General features: G+C 40.0%; 2 protein-coding genes across 3 annotated transcripts in view; both read right to left on the bottom strand.

Moving 5' to 3' along the window:
* Positions 1–617: 617 nt before the first annotated feature.
* Positions 618–11,130, bottom strand: ctdspl2b (CTD (carboxy-terminal domain, RNA polymerase II, polypeptide A) small phosphatase like 2b). The gene is made up of 13 exons (XM_088413784.1): positions 10,957–11,130; positions 8,588–8,778; positions 8,241–8,346; positions 7,999–8,148; positions 6,260–6,496; positions 6,021–6,117; positions 5,466–5,577; positions 5,295–5,381; positions 4,372–4,434; positions 4,201–4,280; positions 3,960–4,086; positions 3,141–3,236; positions 618–3,039 (listed from the first exon to the last, which is right to left on the bottom strand). The coding sequence occupies exons 2-13, from the start codon at positions 8,753–8,755 to the stop codon at positions 2,974–2,976; spliced, it is 1,389 nt and encodes a 462-aa protein (XP_088269910.1). The 5' UTR covers positions 8,756–8,778; positions 10,957–11,130; the 3' UTR covers positions 618–2,973.
* A 781-nt stretch (positions 11,131–11,911) lies between these two features.
* golm2 (golgi membrane protein 2) overlaps positions 11,912–19,310 on the bottom strand; it is a 19,159-nt gene continuing 11,760 nt past the window's right edge. Inside the window, exons 6-10 of one of the 2 annotated variants that reach the window (XM_088413677.1) lie at positions 16,016–16,099; positions 15,458–15,736; positions 15,225–15,356; positions 13,155–13,322; positions 11,912–12,466 (exon numbers count right to left, since the gene is read on the bottom strand). In XM_088413677.1, the coding sequence (XP_088269803.1) occupies positions 12,390–12,466; positions 13,155–13,322; positions 15,225–15,356; positions 15,458–15,736; positions 16,016–16,099 (740 nt within the window). In that variant the 3' untranslated portion in view covers positions 11,912–12,389. The remainder of the gene's footprint in view (positions 12,467–13,154; positions 13,323–15,224; positions 15,357–15,457; positions 15,737–16,015; positions 16,100–19,310) is intronic. The other variant, XM_088413678.1, reaches the window with a different exon arrangement.

Below are 19,310 nucleotides of genomic sequence, written 5' to 3'. Positions count from 1 at the left end.
GTTAAAACACAGCCGACTTTACTGGTGATTAATTTGTAACTGCTCCCTTTCTTACTCCTGGTTTCATAGATCAAAATGCATACCGTACACAATCTCGCCGACCAAAAGTTGCAAGTATTGTTTAGAATTAAGTGTTAAGCGATTTTTTGGTGATTTTATGCAGCGCGCAAGCTAAAACAAGTTTGACACCACTGGCTGAAAGAATGCACGTATATTATAAACAGTTAGCTTCTGCCAATGAAATGTGTGAATTCTTTGTTCCGGAGGGTTCATATGATGTTTGTCAAAGTGATGACGTCAGTGCATTCCCAGCCATGAACCTTACCCTACGCAACTGCTTTTTAGAGCAACTTCACTGTTACCCCTTCCTTTTTCCATCGACTCCTGTCCCGTGAAGGATGAACATTCACATCATTGAGAGTAGAGATGGGAAGATGATCTTCTACTTTTCTTCATGTGTGTGTGTGTATTTTTTGTAACTCCTCTAATGGCAATTGGTTTTAAGAAGTGGGCTTAACAAATGTTTGTGCATTCAAATGTTCAGTTTTAGCCCAATATCCCTAAATTACTGTTTGTCCAGTCACAGAGACAAGGGAAATAAAAACAAGAGCAAGGAAGAGGCTTTTCACTTTAAAACTTTGTTTCAGAAATTCAATGTAACGTTATATACACTTTACAATGGTACATAGCCGAGTGGCAAACAAAGATGACTTAAAACATTTTAAATACATCTTTTGCACAAACAGTTCTTACAAGTAAAATAGCATAACAGATTGAAGATTGCAGGTGGGGAAAAAAAAAATCATTACAATTACTCTTCAGAAGAACGACAGCAGAAAAAGTGCCTCGAATAAATTTTGACTAAGGACTTCTGCCACAAAGCAAACAATATCCTCTACATGCTAAGTTTAACAGTTTAGTGACATTGTGCTAAACTAAACAAATATTTTCCGGAAAGAAAAACCTTATTTTTTGAATACATTTTAAAAGTAGATATGACATGCCTTCTTTTTTTTTTTTTTTTTTTAAATGAAAGATACAAAAGAGCTTTCCTTATTTTAAGGATGAAAACAAAAATACGAGGCCGCATGAATTGTACCATGCAGAGTGTACAATAAACTGGTAATGCACATTAAAAAGGAGCTGGACGACACGCATCAAATGCCTTTTCCAGATCCTTCGGAAACAGCTGCGACAACCAAACTCACAACTGGCACAATCTCTCAGCGAGGTTTGCATACTAAAAGTTGGCAAAAAAAAAAGTATTGGTAGGACCTCAAGGTGCAGCTCCTTTTTCTTAACCGTTATTCACTTCGATCTCCAATGCCTTCTCTCGTTGGTTCTAGATTTGGAGGAAGAAACAGGAAAAAACACCTGTGACTTCCATAACATTTACATTCAGCGTCAGGATGTGCACTCTAACAGTACAAGTAAAGCCCATTGTGCTCTGCAACAGGTGAACAAGAAACGCAAGCTCATTTGAACTCCTGGAGCGCAACCAACATGTGATGCACAAGGCAATATGGGGCAAGGTGCCCAACAGATGGCAACCACCTCTGGCCTTCCACAGCAGAGATTGTTCAGCCAGAGCGAGCGGAGCAGGATTCCTCTGGCAAATCTAACTAACTGGACACAATTTAATGCAAGTACGCAACTCATAGTGCACAAACGTGCAGCAATGAGCGGCGCTCTGCAGTCTGATTGTCTTTTTCTGTCTAAGCATGAACACTGCAGAATGCTACGAGCAAGTGAAGCGAATATGGCACGGTATAAGAGACCCAGACTAACACTGACATTTTTGCCTGTTTGAAAGAAAAAAAAATGAAAAGAAAATTGCACTTGGACACAAACCTAAAACGAAATATTGCCCATTTACTAGATGCTACAGTAAGCAGTTGGATGTAGTCTACACGGGTTTGTAAGTCAACTATGATGCACATTTGTCCTCCCGATTCATACTTTCAGCAGAAACAATGTCCCCGTGAAAGCATACAACAATCAGTGAAGCCTGGTTGAGGTTATGACCGGATATCAGATGCTACATTGTCATTATGCCATTGCTGACACCTTACAACTTAAAGACAAAGGGCTGCGATAAGGACAGAATACTAAATTACAAGTAAAGGACAATACTGCTTGACAAATCAAATACTGTAACATTGACACGTATCACTTCAAAGAAATGTCCTCAAACCTTACACAATGTCAGATTTACACGTCTTCTATTATTTTTGGGAAAAGTTGCGTGTCCAGAGTTAGAAATAGAACCTTTGATTGAAGCCTCAAACAACAGAGTGTGCTCACAGTGTTCAATTTGATGGGTTACCTTTAACATTTCCATGTCCCCTTTCAAAACACTCCAAAGATAAAACACCAGGAAAGACAAATTTGAGACAAAAGACATCGGTCAACCCTAACAAAAAGAACTATGACCTTGATTCACCTACAGCGGAATGCATCAGATTGAAAAGGCTACAAAGTTTGCCAACCACAAGATTACAGAGTTGGTGTCAGTGTGACGAAGTGTAAACACAAATGCAGATTGATTTACAAGCCAGTCTTTCCTGTGCAGACCGGAAGTGTCAACAGCTTCAGCACCAGGGGTGGGTTTGGGTTCAACGCCTCAGTTTAGAAATCTTCTGAACAAGCGGTGTTTTAGAGCCACCGAGCAAGCACCAAATCGTTGAAATACTATGGAGTCACCAGCAAGCCCCACAGCCGAGAGGTCCATCAAAAATTGGACCAAGTTAGAATCCCGAGTGTCTCTTTACATGTGTACATTTAGAAAATGTCATCCTCTTTTTTTAAAAACAATTTTTCTTCTGAACAGATTGTGGGTTATTTTTTTTTTTTCCCAAGCAAGGAGTTTTCAAAAAAAAAAAATATAGCAATGGTAATGTTGTTCTAAGCGGCTTTTTACACGAGAGTTTCAGTCTTTCCTTGCTAAGCCCATCCGAGATGAGATGGTGAAGTTCAATCGGGAGGCAACATGTCATGAAGACGAAATCTCTCCCGGACGTGCGGCCGCACATCCTCATCCTGTTGATTCAGTAGCAACATGAGTCAAAGCAGAACATACTTACATGTGAACTCAAATTCAAGCTTGCTGGCAGATTCAACAAGAGAGCAAGAACTCCTACCATCTCAACAAGCTTCTCAAGGAAGGGCACTAACTTCAGCAACTCATTGTCGTTACGGTCCATAAACCAGCTTTCGATGGGAATTCCATTGGACAACTGTAAGGGGTTTAAAAAAAAAAAAAGGGAATTTCAAATGTGTGTGTGTATTGTCATGAGAACAAACCAATAGAATAGTTTTACATGTGGAATATATATCTTATTCGCCTCTGCACTCCACATGATAGCATAAAAATGTAAAATTATTGTAAAATCCCGTAAATATGTACAAATATAGAATATGCCCTCCCCAGATCACCCTTAAATATCTATTTGCCCCCTTCCTCTGTACCTGTGTATCGTATCCTTTTATTTAATGTGAATGGCTTCAAAATATGCAGTGTAATATAAAGTGTAAATGTGTTTGAATCCCAAATTGAAAAAAAAAAAAACTATGCTGGTTCCAAAAACGCACAATTACATTCTTTCAAGGTATTTTTAAAATCATATTTTTGAAAATGTTCCTCTTGTACATGTTTAGTAATCAATTTTTTCACTTCTTTACATTGCTTTTAAATCGGTGTTTTTTTGTATTTGCTTTAAAATGGTGTACTTGCTCTTTATATATAGTGTGTGAAGCCTATTGAGTTAAATTGTGCATGAAATGAGCTAGAAATTGGTTTCTATTTTCTGACAACTCCTAGGAACTGCTAAGATTCTGGTAAATGTGTTAATTTCTTATTAAGCCCCCTTCATAACACTGAGCCACTGTCAAGGTCACTACGCAATCATCTCAGTTTGTTTTAAAGCAAATGTATAATCACATAATATTTGTCTAGTCACCTGGTACGCAAAGGCTTGCGGTGAATTGTCAATAATGATGGTCTTTGACAGATCTCTGCCGAGAATGTTGAGATCCTTGATGTAGTTTCCCTGGACGCACACACAATGTTCCCGAAACAACCTGTGTCTAGTTACAGTAAAGAATGACAGGAAAGAGGGAGTATATTGACATGTTCAGACGCACCAATTCGACAAAACAATCCCACGCCATCACCGGTTTAATAATACGGAGCCACCATACCTCACCAACTGCTTCTTAGGGTCTAAGATGTTGAGCAGTTTGTCTGCATACACCTTTTTAGATGCTGTAAAAAGGATGATCTGAAAAGGGGGGTGGAAGATAACACAAAATTGATCAAAACCATTTCTTGAGTAAGAACAAAATATGTAATAATTAACAGGTAATATTTACCTCATAGATTTGAGACATGCGTTCCAAAAATTCTCTAAAAAACGGCCTTAAGCGCACATATACCTGCAAAAGACATGAAATATAATTCAAAGCTAATTTCTGTATACATCAACAATATGATGACTGAATATAGACATTGTGCTGTTCAGCATTATCTGCAATTAGCTTGGTTTGTATTTGAAAGTACACCTGGACGTAAGTATCAGTCTTCCACTCTAAAATAATGGCCTAATCTTCTCTCCGAAAAGATGAAATAAATACTGATGAGATTACATTTAGTTATTTCTAAATGTAGCAGAGGTGGCCAACGCCGTGAGGAAAACCTATATTTTTATTTGCCAAAAAGGCCATTATTTTAAGGTGACAATCTCTCACATGGTAGGGATGGGACGAGACCTCGTATTACAAGGTCTCGTAAGATTAGAACGCCGTAAGAATTATCATCTCATCTCATCGCAGCATGAGATCTTTTTTTCTTTGCGCTAATTTGTGGGGCAATGCTGCTCTGCGTGACGCTAAAAACACTCTGCCCAACATGGTGAGACTTCAAATTAAACGTTGCCATACCAAATCATGTATGCACATGGATGGTTGTATTTTGATACAAAGGCTCTTAATTTGAAGTTTTTCCCAAAAGAATGTTGTGACAGTGGCTGCCCTTCTACCGCACAAACTGCTGCTCTGAGAGTGAGTCACGACGCTTGATACAAACAACACAACGGTGTTAAGAAATTGCATTAGATCGCTATTTCAAGGTGCTTTATCTGAGGAAAGAAAAATACTGAAATTTCATTCCTGCTATCAGCATGTAGAGCAGCCTCAAGCACACATTTGCTTTGTTTCAATCAAAAAAACAGGAGAGTTACCTAAAATCTCACTTTGTATTTATCTAGCCCAGCAGGCCTGAAAAGGGCATGAGTTACCTGGTAAATGACATCTTGAAAGAGTACAGGGAAGGTAAGCGCTGCATCCTCCAGCTCATTTAAACTACAGTGAACCAGCGTTTCATCCTTAAAGATACGGGAGGGGGGGGGACATTTGAAAAAACACATACAACATAGCAGACAAATCAAATCTTGCTTCCTATAACTGACCAGATCAAGGACCAGGGAAAATTCAGGTGTGCTACGAGTTTTCAATGGAAGGGCTGGCTTCCGAGTAAGCTGCTCTTCTGTTAATGGAGGGACATGCTTGATGAAGAAATACCTGTAGAGAAAGACATGAACGTTGCTTCAGTTGATCAAACAAACTATTTCAACTACAAATATTTACCGGTACTTTAGTCTCAATAAGTGCTAGAGGAAGGTAACTTCCAACTATAACATCTTACATGATTCAAATGAAAATCAAGCGACTACAAAAAATAAAAACTCAAAATAAGTGTGCATTTATAAGTTTTACCATAATTCAAATTGCATAGGTTTTAAAGTTCATTAGTCCACCACACCTCCACTGACATCACATCTTTCAAAACTGCAAATTTGGTATGGGTCTCAATGAATGTGTGGTGTGCAATAGAAACTACACATTGAAGTATAAACTGGATTACCTTTGAGACATTTTATAAAGAGTGATATTAAACCTAATAATTCATACTGACAGCACAGGAGATGTATTAGCAAACGGTGAGGATGATTATTTTTACTCACGGGTCAAAGACTTCCCAGTCTTCATCATAGGATGCTTCTGGTGGTACTGTAGAAGGAGGAGCATTCATGTATGCCATATCTGGACTGGAGCCTGGTGCTGGGAGCAGAATGAAAGTCGTAAATTTGTATTATTGTTTAAAAAAAAAAAGTTTAAAGAGATGCCAGCAGTCAAAAACAAACTGACTAACTCTTACAGCTGAAGCGTATTTAGAAAAACACTTTACTTTGTTGCCACCTACCAGTAAGGGGTGGAAGGTCGGCGTCAGTCTCTCCCTGCTCTGTAGTGTGGTATCCACCAGGGATGTGAGGTCGCAGCGGTGGCAGATGGGATACACTTGAGTAGAGGTTAGTGGTACAATGTTCCTGTGTCGATGTAGCTGTGCTGGTCGGCGTTTCTACAGTTTGTTCAATTTCCAGCTGTTTCACTATTTCCTCAGCTTCCAAAGCCTGGTCTGGAGAGTCTGATCCAGATGAGGCTGTCCAAATAGAGGGAAAGAATTTTGAAGAGCAGACAACAATTGTGCACCTTACAAGGTCCTCAAAGTGCTTTACATTTGACTAGCCATTCATTTACTGATGACGCCGCATCAGGAGCAACTAGTTTCAGTCTCTTGCTCAAAGGATACTTCAACATGGTCAAAATGGCATGGGATCAGTCCCAGACTTTAAGTTGCCAGTCGACCCATCTACCACTTATCCACACCCCCTCCCAAACAAACGCTACTATGTCTAGGATGACATCAATATGAACAAATTATATGTTACTGCATGGACGGTGCTCAGTGGTTAGCACGTCCGCCTCACAGTTCAGGGACCTGAGTTCAAATCCACCTCACTCTAACCTGGCTGTGTCAAGTTTGCAATTTCTGAGCGAGCCCACGTGGGTTTTCTCCAGGCACTCCAGCTTCATCCCACACTCGAAAAACATGCATGGCAGGGTTGTTGGACATACTAAATTGTCCTTAGGTGTGATTGGGTGCACGGATAGTTGTTTTGTCACTGTGTGCACTGCAGTTGGCTGGCAACCAGTTCAGAGTGTCCCATGCCTACTGCCCAAAATCAGATGGGATAGGCACCTGCAACCCTGGTAAGGAAAAGCGGCTCTAGAAAATGGAGGGATGAATGGATGTTACTCCATACAAAAGTCAATGCATTCTGGGACAAAAGGTAAGAGTTTGTCAAAGTTGGAGTCCAGAACTCTATTTATATATGAAATTGTTCTGTGACAATTTGAATGATGTGTTTTTTGATGTGGGAGGAAGCCGGCGTACCCAGAGAGAACATGCAAACTCCACACAGGAAGGACCATGGTGGATTTGAACTCTGGTTCCTGAACTGTGAGGCGGACGTGCTAACCACTGCTGCACCGGTAGATTATGATGGCTGTCCAATTATAACACATGGTGTCTGTTATTAAAATGACAAAATTATGGTACTTTTAGACACATTTCTTCATTGTACATCGAATAACATACTGTTACATACTGAAACTATCAAGTTTCAATGCTTGATTTTTTTTTTTTTTTTTTGACAAATCTGAATAATAATTTGTCAAAAAGCCCTTAAAGTTATCATCGCTATCCGACACACAAAATACCTTGTCTCATTTAACTCCAGGGCGTCCTCTCCTATTTCCTCATCAATTGTTCAAACATGCTCACAATCACACCAAAGGGTAATTTGGACTGTCCAATACAACTACGGCAAGTTTTTGGAATGTAGGAGGAGACCCGAGTGCCTGGAGAAGGCCCACGCAAGCACGGGGAGAACATGCACACTCCACACAGGGAGGCTGGACTTTACCAGTGATCTACAAACTGTGAGGCAGATGTGTGAACCAGTCTCCCACCTCACCTCCCCTCATCAAAACATATTGGCTATAAAAGGCCTTTGCAATTTCAAAATTGCATTTGACAACTGTGATGTGGGCTTGACTTTGATTAATTGTTCAGCCCTATCTGTGCCCATAAAGGCCTACCATGTTTAGCTGGTGAGAAGAAGTTGAAAACAGGAGAGAAGATGGTCCCAAGAAGAGTTGTCCGAGGAGGGCTTGTGGTCACTTGAGAAACTGTTGTCTCCTCCAGACTGCCATTGGGCTTTTCTTTACTCCTGTCATGATTGGTCGCCACTGCAAAGAAATTATTATGATTTAGACAACTCAAAGTACTCAGTACTAATAGGAAGTGGAGGTGTGTGTTAGCTTTCCTTGATGCCACTCACATCCATTGACGAAACCTTTTCTGTTTGTATCTGGAGTTGAGGTGATAAGGTTGTTGTCCACATCACCGTGGAGACGGGCCTTCTTGGCCGGACTCTCCTGCTGCACCTTAACATATCAACAAAATCAGATTTTGGTTTTCATATTATCAAGAGACAGACAAGAAAAATATACTATAATTAAAAGTTTATTTTTCAGTTAGAAATATTCAACATCTGAATCACATTCAGTTTTTCATCCATTTGTTTAATTGATTAAAGTTATTAACTTGTGCATGCCTGAACCATAATATAATTTAGAGAGTATCAGAAAGCTTACACTTGTCACTAAAACGAAATATCATATTTACCTTGACAGAATTTCCTCTGATGAACTTTTTGATAGTTGAAAACAAGCTCCTCCCACCACTGGTTGGAGTGTCCTCTTCTACTTCAGAATGCCTTCTCTTGGTCCGAGATGGGCGAGTCGTCAGACTGGGAATCGGCTGCTGAGACGCCTTACGCATTCTCAGCCTCATCTTTGTAGCAGTCACATGTAAAGCTAGTTCAGAAAGAAAATCACTTCAGAAGTTGAACAACCAGAAATGTAAAAGAAGAGAGAATTCGTAAAACTGATGGAGGGATTCAATTGAGACTTAGCAGATAGTTTTGCTTTATATGGTATGGAATATGGTGCCCTTAAGCATACTTCATTTTAATAAAACAGAGCTACTAAACTTTTTTGGTGTTTTTTTTAATGTTATTTTTCAATTGTTCTACCTGATCGCTATTCTATTATGTTCCTCTCATATTAAATAACAGAGTAAGAAAACAAATCCTTTAATGTTAGATAAACACTTCTTTGACATTTAAACTAGCCACGACTAGGGGGGCGTATCTGTGTATACTTTTGTAGGACTGGTTCGCCTTGCTGCAAACATCTGGATGTATTCAACATCCCATTTCACTTACATCACAGCAGCCGCAGCTGGCTTAACTTTCAGTGGTACACTAAAAACACACCATACTAGACCCACTGTAGGAATTCATGATTTATTATCGATTGGAAAGTTACTTTAAACATTGCACCGTAAAATGAATTTGTGATTTTAGCTATATTATGGAAGCGCAATTCCTGCTTTTTAAAACGTTCACTTTACATTGTAGGCTCATGCACATAGAAAACTTAGAAAACACAAACTGTAAGGAAAGACCAGCCTTGTATGTTTGCTTAACGACAGTCGAACGATGTGTCTGGACATATCCAGAAGAGGTAGACCTAGCAATTCATAGAAAACGTATCAAACATTGTGCTGCTGGTTTTCATTGATTTCAATGGAAAAAGCGTCCTACCAGTTGCCAAATTATGGTTTATATACGACAACCAAAATTACACTTGCCCAGAGGTTACAATCACCGCGTAAAGGGTTTAAACCTAAATGAAACTTAACCCAGCCATAGTCGTTTTTCAACGCTTTAATTTTTCACATAGAAAAGGAGTTTGCTCTGTTGCTTATTCAAAACGAACTTTACCTACCTATGCCCCACGTGCTGCGTAAATAATATGCCCACAGCAATCGATTTTTGTCGATTCTGACGCGCAAGGATCACGCTCATAGCAGTAGCTGGGGGCAAGCAAGCAAGCGAGCGGGAAATAGGAAAATCGGAGCTGGCTAACTAACGTTAGCTACGGCACCATGCACACGGTCGCCACTCTTCTCTAATCTCGCATGTATTGCGTATATTTAAAAACGTATGCATTAGCAAGGCGCCAAAACCTCTTCTCATAGTCCGTTTTCGTTCCAGTTCCGATTGTCCGGCAAATCTCAGATACCTTGCAAAAAACTCCCGTCACAGCATATATCAGGGACACTTGGCGTCAAAAGCTTTACGGCGGTCCGCGTTCTACTGCGCACGGCGTTTCTCTGCTGTCAAGTGAGATCAACTTAGTAAATACATTGGACGAGGTAACGACTTCAAGGGAGCTCTCAAGCGAACACGCTAACGTTAACGCCAGCAAATCAATGCGGCATTTCGAACTCCCAAGAAATGTCACTGTCACTGAAACATTCAACAGTGAGTGACAGCCGTGTAATGTACGTCTTTTGTCAACTGACAAATTTCAAGTGTGTGAAATTGTCGTGACCGTTGAAGACCGAAACTCCTTGCTCCTCGTAACACCAGGTCAATTAAGTTGTAACCGGTATACGTTATCAACGCATGTGATTTAAATTCAACCGACGTACGAGAAAGCGGGTGTTTTAATCGACAATTTATGTAGACATACAATAGCGTTACTTGGGAGACCTGAACAAAACATGAATGACAAATATGCCCGTTAGCTAAGCGAAGTTCTGTCGTGGAATGCATCTGCTCACTTTCCCCCCCAGCCAAGTTACAAGACACAAGCACTGGTCGCGACAACTAAATATTTTCCCCAGCGACGCGTTTAGGTCGCGTGAATGTTATTTCGGGAGCTAGTGGGTAAAGCCAGTGACGTTGAAATTTTGTATCGGTAGCCAGAAGTGAGCCGTATCCACGGAAGGCCGAAGTTAGCTTCCCGAAGCTAAGTTACTTAGCTTAGCACAATTAGCATAGAGCCAGCTTAGCTTCCCCGGGGAGACAAACTGCTTCAGGCTAGCAGATGTGCTCAAGCTACAGAGGAAACGTTTAGTTTGTCGTCAGCCAGTATTACATAAAACGCGAGGCAAACGTGGGTAGTGTGCTAATGGCTACTTACTTTGCGGCGATCCTCGGTTGTACGCAATAACGGCTCACGATTCGAAAAACATCACTATTGAGCCAATGATTGTGTTCGTATTCTGGAGCTAGATTGCTTATCTACTCAATGGCCGTCTCTGAAAATGACACACCGTTGGTAACAGGCGCCATTTCCCGCCTCTGCTCCAGGCTCTGGGAGGTAAATACCCGTATGGACACAGACACGCCCCCTTACCTCTCAAAACACCATAGCCTGCCGGCTATGAGACCAGGGAGCTCTTGCATCATCAAAGATTGTGCGGTTAATTGATGTCGTTTTAAAGCTACTCTATGAAGAAACACAATGTAAACGCCAAGACTTAAATCTGTTGTTGGAAATTCACTTCGATACTCGGTTCAGAGAAATAATTGATAGATTTGTTATTTAAATCATTCCCGTTATTTAAAAAAAAAGTTAAATACCCGTAGCTGAAAAAATGTCAGATAACGATAATATGTTTTCTCTAGTTTGTAATTGTTGTTGATATACAATCCATACCTTTAAAAAACTTTTTGCCACTTACTGTTGACAAGAGATCTTCATTTATTCAGGGGCCGGGTAACGACTAATCACCGTACCTGATTTCTGGCTTTGGTCATGTTAATTTTGCAAGTGGCTTGAGCCATGAGTGTTTCGTCACCTTGAGCACTCGTGAGATAATGTTCGATCGACAAGTGACAAAATGCATCTATAAATGTATTAACAAAAATATGAAGTTATCACATTCTAGAAACAATAGCAGTAAATTATACTGCACTAATTACTAGTTAAACTTGATAAAGAAACATTAATAGAGATTTGCACGTTACCATCAAGGATGTGTATTTTGGGAGGCAAACAGCACGTTTCAAGTCTTGCCTTAAGTTTTAGTAATATGGTTGGTATCTGACAAATGATAGCATGGCTGGTATGTAGAAAAGAGGACCAGGGCCACTTGTGTGTTCACAAAAAATGTTTTAATAGACTGTAAGCAAAGTCCTTGGCATTGCAAATGCTTTTCCACCACTGTAAACCTTAAACAGAAATATCTTCCTTGCAAGTGTCCAAAAACTGCAGCAATGTCCAAATGCCCGATCAACTTTTTTAAGAAAAATCTTTAGTAAAGCATCCAGAGACAGGGGGGGAACTTCACAGCTGATGTGTCAACAATGCTATTTATGACACTCAACTATGAACTGAGTCACTCAGTCCTACAGCAAAATACTCAAAAGTATAGACTGCTTTTTTTCCTTCATATTTTCCTAGCCTAACCCTTATCTTACTTTTGTTCTTACTATTTTAATGTGTCGGCATAAACGTTAGGTAACATTATTCAAGTTCATGTTTGTAACCTGTAGAGGTGGTCATGCCACTGAGGATGAAAACTGTGAATTATGAAATTTGGATATAATTTTACTGTAGAAAATTCACATTCAGAGAATGTCGATGGCTTGATGTCGCTTTCCATAATCCACGGCCCGATCCCCCTGCATGTCTCTGTCGTCATCATCTGGGACAAAAGGGCGAAAGAAATTAGAAAAGCTTCAAGTAGGCATGACTATAAACAAAACCACTGATACGGTAGATATTACTATTCCATACAAATGACTGTTGTGTCAGTCTGAATGCTCTGAAAAAAGGGGTGCAACCAAACAGCAGATAGGTAACTACCAAGACAACACATATTAAATATGAAAAAAAAAAGAGAATGGATGTGAATATCAATGTTTCAAGATGAAGACATAGACATTGTCAAATACAAATGAGCTATTTATTGTCTAAATATGATTCAACTCAGACAGGTGCAAAAGCTAAAAAAGAAGCACAAGCGGGAGATGGCAAGTGAACCGCATTGTGAAGCAAGTGAACCACATTCACCAAACCCTGAGTTCCTTGGTCTACCTTCCTCAGTCAAAGAGAAAATATTGTTTTTAGCTCATTACTGTGCCTTCCTTTTTACTCATTCTACCCTGCATGCATTGCAGTTCTTCCTTGAGCCCAGACATATGGTATGCACACCTGTTTCATGATGGATTCAAGGACCAAACGCATGGCAACGTGAGCTACTCTAATCACAAACTGCTGGGGAAAATGCTAGAGGGTGGGTTGGCAGCAGAAGTGGGTAGGCGTGAGGGAGGCAAATGAGGAATGGTGAATACACATCTGGACAAGCAGTCCAGTCCCCCTGCCTGGCTCACCTTGAACGTCTTCCTCCCCACCATCACCATCCTCTTCCTCATTGTAGGCCAGCTCAGCCTGCTTGTCGGCTTCATACTCACCCACATTGCCATCGTCCCCATTATAGTCCGCTAGCTTAGAGCCATGTTGCGGATCTACTGGGGACTCGATCTCGTCAAAGAACCGGCCTGCAGGTGGCAGAGAAGGGGGCCTCATCAGGAAGGGAAAGAAATAAAGGCAAACCAAGGGACAGGAGGCGCTTAAGCCATGGTATATGCTTGAAGGTTCAAGGATAAAGTTGAAAGGAGAGGAGAATGGAAACGGACTGATAAAAGACGTGTTACTGAGCATTACGTGACCTCTTTTAGTCTTACTTAAGATCTGCTTTTGTTAAATGCAGCCTCACGTTTTCGCACCCCTGAAGCCAGTACCGAGTTATTTACCTGACATCCGTGTTTGAGGTGTACACTGATGGCCCAGTGTTGAACAGAATGCTCTGAAAAAATGGGGTGCAGTTCACATTTGAAAGTGTATGATCCTATTTTTGATCTATGTATTGATCCGATTTTTCGAGTAAGTCCAAAAGGTACTGAATTAACTCACGTGCTTTTACTAAAGGACATAGACATTAAGTACGGCTGCATCTCATTTACTTGTACAGTAATGCGTTCTGGTGACGAAAAAGTGATGCACAAAGGGGGATGTCAACCCCTACATTTTCTTTACTATAATGTTATTCATTGAAACCTCATGGGTCCAAACATGACATTCTGATAAATAAGCATAATCAGAATAATCATCGTAATAATAATTGTATCTTATCTCTGGGGGCAACCATTATGCAACATTGCTGTCACCTGTCAATGATCACGGTTGCTCAGATAACAACCAATCGCAGCACAGCTTGTGAACTTCATATTACAAAACGCAAAAAAAGAGGTGAGCCCTGATTTGTTGTTATCGGAGACCGGCGCAACTGGGATGTCATTTTCAGGTAGTGTAGTAACTAAATGACGACCCCCGGAGATGGATAAAACCCAAATTGGCTTGTTTCTTCCATATAAGTCATATTCCACAAATGCAATATTAATCTGAATGCTTTGTTTTAGACTAGGAAGGTTTTGGGGTGACTTCACCTATAATTAAAGGCTTAAATGGGGATTTCCCCTATACTTGATAGAGTAAAACATAATCGTGTATGGCATCTTATTGTTCTGGGTATTGGGGATTTAATTCATATGGGAGTAGAATTGTTTTTTTTCTGTCTTAATATACATTCTAGCTATGAACTACCCTTATTAGCTGTCTGAATATGTCAGGTGAGGATAAAACCTGAGTGCCTCAACAAAATGTTATGTTCTGGTGATGCTTAAGAAATGATTGAAAATATAAAAAGAGAAGAGAAGAATGCTAAAGAAATAATGACCATGGGAAGTGAATGCAGGGTTTAGGGCACAATAGCGACACATGAAGCAGGCAGAAGAATACTTTTACAAAACGGGAAAAAGAAGGGAACTTTATGCAGAGCAGAAGCCAGGCAGTAGAAAAGGATCTGAAGTGCCATGTGTCCCCACTTCAAAACCTGTGCCCCCAGTCTGAACTTTAAGGCTGAAGGGCTGGGAAAGCATTGAAGGTTAATAATCCTTACTTGGACTTTGAATCCATGAATCAATCATGATGATGGATAATGAAAGTGTTTCCTTTCTTAAGATTTCTGTCCCACAACATAATAACAGACCATATAATCAACAGCTTCTAAAAGAAAGTAGTACGGGTTGGTTCATGTCATTACTTGACCAGGACTGAGGTACCCAAAAAGTAGTGTCCAGAAATACCTGTCGACAAAATCTTGTTCAAACAAATCATGTGCTGTACTAGAGTACTACTGCTGGCGTACAGTATCTTCAGTCAGTAGTGAGCAGCTTTGTATATGCACACCTGACAGACATGGGGAAGCAGCAGCAGAAGGCAAAGCTAATAATACTGTAGCTGCATCATCATCCAATAATAATGTTGCACTTGTAAGGCTATCAAACAGCATCCATTCAAAAGCAGTTATTGAACAAAGTCGTGTGTTGCATCAGACTCACTTTGGTGATGGTGGAGTGCCCCCACTGGAGCTTGGTCTTTTTGATGTGGTTGGATGGGGTTGGGAACCTGGACAGGGTTGGCAGGCAGTGGAATCCCTTTCAAGCGTTCGCCTGCACTTTTGACCTCTGGGGCTGATATATTAAAAAGTCCTCATATTACTACAAAGAAAGGAACTGCCCTTTTCAAATGATTGCAATCATCATCAATAGATTCGTTGTAGTGCAGATATTACCTCCAAGTTGTCTTTGCTGTTCACCCAGTTCATCTGCTTTGATGGGTGACTTGTTGTCTTCTTCAAATACAATTGGTTTGTCCGCTAGGTTGATGACACCTGGGGCAGCAATCACAGCTGCCTGGCCTTCCCCTCTGTCCTGTTGGAGCCGGGGTTGGTCGAGGGATAGGCCCTGTACCCCTGGGCCGTCAGCTGCTCCGACACCTGGCCCGGCAGCAGCGCCCACAAGCACATCAGGGGCTTCTTCGCGCTTCATAGTGATGGCTGGCTTCTTCAGTTCTGTGGAGAGGTGGAGAGGCAAAGTGATAAACAACACTTTATGACGGAAAAAAAAAAAAAAAAAAAATATATATATATATATATATATATATATATATATTTTTTTTTTAAAGAGAATTTGAAGAGCATAATTCAACTTCCTCGGCAAGTATCATTGCACTGAGAGCCTTTTTGTTTTCACATCTACCCATTCAGCCCACTTTAAAATGTTTTTTATATTTTTTTAATCACTTATTTAGATAATATTTCCACATATCAACCAACTAGTGATTTACTCACCAAATTGTACTTCATCAAGTTTTCCCACCTCACTGTCTTCAATGCCAGGCATTCCAGCATCACTGCCCGGCTTGCCCAGTAGATCTGCCAAGGAATATGGAAAAACTCCCATTCAAATAAATGCAGAAAAATAAAATGGACCGTTGGTACACCATAATTAAACAATAATCAATCATAATCAAATACTTTTTAACAAATAGGTATGGTGTTTTGGCTGTGGAAACCTTGTAAAAATGAAATGCACACAAACGTTCTGTACAACAGTCGTGCCCAACAAATGGTCTGCTGCCCGCTGTGCCACTTGATACCAGGCTGCACAGAGACTCAGACACACACACACACACACAAAAATATCTATATATATTTCAGACAATATACATTCGCCCTCAAAAACCCACTACTCTGTTGATTGCTTTCCACAGGGTACTATAAATAGGGCTCAGTGATTACATGATTAAGAAATGTTATTTTAAGCTGACAAGCTGTGAGCATCGCAGAATTATTAAACTCAGCGAACCAGTGAGAGACAGCAAGCAGAGAAACTCGTTTTTCCTTTTCTACTTTGGTTTGCAACTTGAAGACATAAAATCAAAGTAAAAGACACATGAAGTAAACAATGACTGAAAGCACAGCTGATGAGCATCCATGACTTCTTCCCAAGATTTAACTACTTGAACAAGATTGGTCCTCACGCTCTCCAAAGCGATGTAGAGTAAATAAAGTAATTAGGCAAAGTTGGCCCTCAAAAACAGGCGACAATTTTGTTGTGTCAGTTGAACTTGTAAAATACAATGCTGTGCAAAGCATGAGAATGCAAGAGGAGTTTTCATTGGCTGCCGATGTATCAATAGCTGTTTAGCTGCTGCAAAGTGGCAAAAATCATGTATCACCATCCCCCAAAATAGGACGCACCCGTGTATAGGATGCAACCTTAATTTCTGGGTCAAATTATTGTATTTTCTATATTACAGTGTATAGGACGCATCAACAGTTTGACGACAATGTAAAAGCTATTGCAAAACAGAATTAATCTTATCTTTGTCTATTCATAATTTCTTGTTTTCATATCTGTAAGTTAAGTGTGTGTCAGATTTGCCAGTGCAACGTTTATGCGGTAGAAGCAGTTTTTTCTTTTTCATTGCGACACAGCTCCAGTTCATTTTTCCATAAATACCCGAAGTTGTGCACCATCCGCGTTCCACCAAGGTTATGATTGTGAATATAAGCCGAAAGACCACAGTTAATAAATGAAACAAATGGAATACCTTTGTGTGCTTTAACCTTTCTGACTTCTGCCCTCAAGCTCATCTAGTTACACTAATTACTGTAAGTAAGTTATTACAGCCGATATAGAAACCCGTCACATCTCAAAACTCGGCTTATGTAGCTGACTGATCAATCTTCCTCGAATGGTTGTAAATTTAAAAAAAAAATGTATTAAGTAATATTCAAGTTATCGTTTATAGGACGCACCTATACTTTTTTTGGCTTTCATTTTTGAGGAAAAAGTGTGTCCTCTATTTGGGGAATTACGGTATTTTCTGTGTTGGTTATACAAGAAAACAATAAAACACCCTGGTAGCAGTAGAAATCAGAAGTGTATATACACACATTTGTCCAAGGGAAAACATACTTCCATTTTTAGATGTTCATGGAAGAGAAAAGTCAACTTTTGGACTTTGAAGCATGTCACAATGTTGCTTTCTTGTTGACACCCCACCAAGTGTTATTTTCCTTCATTGATGCATTTCTAAGCATTCCGTGCTATTTCTGCGCTCTCACACCGGGGACGGCATGGCTTGGTGGTACAGTGGTCGTCTCCCAGCCAAAAGGCCATGGGTTCGATCCCCCATATCTAAGTGTCCTTGAGCAAGAAACTGAACCCCCAGTTGCTCAAGATGCTGCGTCATCAGTAGGTAAATGACTTGTTAGTGTAAAGCGCTTTGAGTACCTAAGATAGAAAAGCGCTATATAAGTGAAAGTCCATTTACCATTACACCGGCCCAGCCCAAGCAGGTAAACATGACTTGGAAAAAGCTTATGACGATAAAAGAAATTTGTACCTCCCCTACACCGCCCCCGCACAGCTCGTGAAAGAGTAAATACTTACCAGCCGTCTTTTACTTTAATTTTGTTCCGGAGTTGAGGAGGAGAGATTTTTCACCAACTCAGCCAAGTAAACACAATGTTTCATTTATTATTTACAATGTTTTACTGTAGAGGATGCCGTAGTGGCGAAAATGTGTGTTTGGGAGCACACAGTTCAGACATTCAAGGTCACTCACCCGCGGGTGGAACCGTTGTTATGAATACTGTGCTCTCACGGGGAGCGATGTGATTGAAGGAATATGTGTCAGTGAGTGTGATCTACAGTATAGCTACTGTTTTGCATTGCAGTGTCAGTAAAACACTTGTTTTTGGTTCGTTCATTCACTCGTCGAACCCTCTTGAGGATAAGCCGTCTGGATGGATGTTTTGTGGATGGCGGCATTGAACGATATCCTAAAGGGGCCGTGACAGCCACACGGTGAGTAGCACTGTACGAATGAGATGTTTTACTTTCTGTTTAGAAATGTCAGTACTGTACCATAAAACTCATATTTAATAAGAAAATAAATCACTAAAGTGCCAAATGTAATTTACATACATTTAAAGATGGAAAGTTTAAAAATATAATCTAGGCCCTTTAGGTTTTGTTTTCTTCTATTTTGTCCTGAAGGCTAAACATTTATGCGTTTAAACTTCCTGTGACTCTTCTTGCGAGTCATACTGATAATAACATACATCATTAATGTAACTACATTGGATTAAATTTATATATATATATATATATATATATATATATATATATATATATATATATATATATATATATATATATATATATATATATATATATTTTTTTTTTTAAATTGCAAGTTAGAAAAGAGATTTTTACTTTTGCATTTCCTCGAGAAATCACTATTCATGACAACAGTTGCACCCGCGGGTGAATTATTCCCGACAGACATTGATTGCTTCCAAACACACGTTTTCATCACTTTGACATTTTCTACGGTTTACTCAGTGCAAAATCTCTCCTTCCCGACCCCGGAATGAAAACAAAAGTAAAAACATAAACGTCTCCTTGGATGAAGTGGGCGTGTATTTACTCTTACACCGGCGGTACGGCGATGGTGTATAGGCCGGTAGTATGAGGACCTTCTTTTGTCATAATGCCTCTTGCAAGTAATGTTTATCTGTTCGGTTGGGGCAGTGCTGAGAGCGCAGAATAGGAAAGGGTTTCTTTCATATA

This window comes from Hippichthys cyanospilos, chromosome 4 (assembly GCF_059441005.1).
Source record: "Hippichthys cyanospilos isolate Australia breed blue-spotted pipefish chromosome 4, RoL_Hcya_1.0, whole genome shotgun sequence".
NCBI classification, from domain to species: Eukaryota; Metazoa; Chordata; class Actinopteri; order Syngnathiformes; family Syngnathidae; genus Hippichthys; species Hippichthys cyanospilos.
Note: the sequence above shows the minus strand (reverse complement) of the source record. Positions and strands in the feature narration are given on the sequence as shown.

Coding starts and splice junctions, on each gene's coding strand:
- ctdspl2b (XM_088413784.1), bottom strand. CDS start 8,755: ATGAGGCTGAGAATGCGTAAGGCGTCTCAGCAGCCGATTCCCAGTCTG. Junction 8,347..8,587: donor TCAGAGGAAATTCTGTCAAG/GTAAATATGATA, acceptor TGATATGTTAAG/GTGCAGCAGGAGAGTCCGGC. Junction 3,237..3,959: donor CGCAAGCCTTTGCGTACCAG/GTGACTAGACAA, acceptor AACCCCTTACAG/TTGTCCAATGGAATTCCCAT.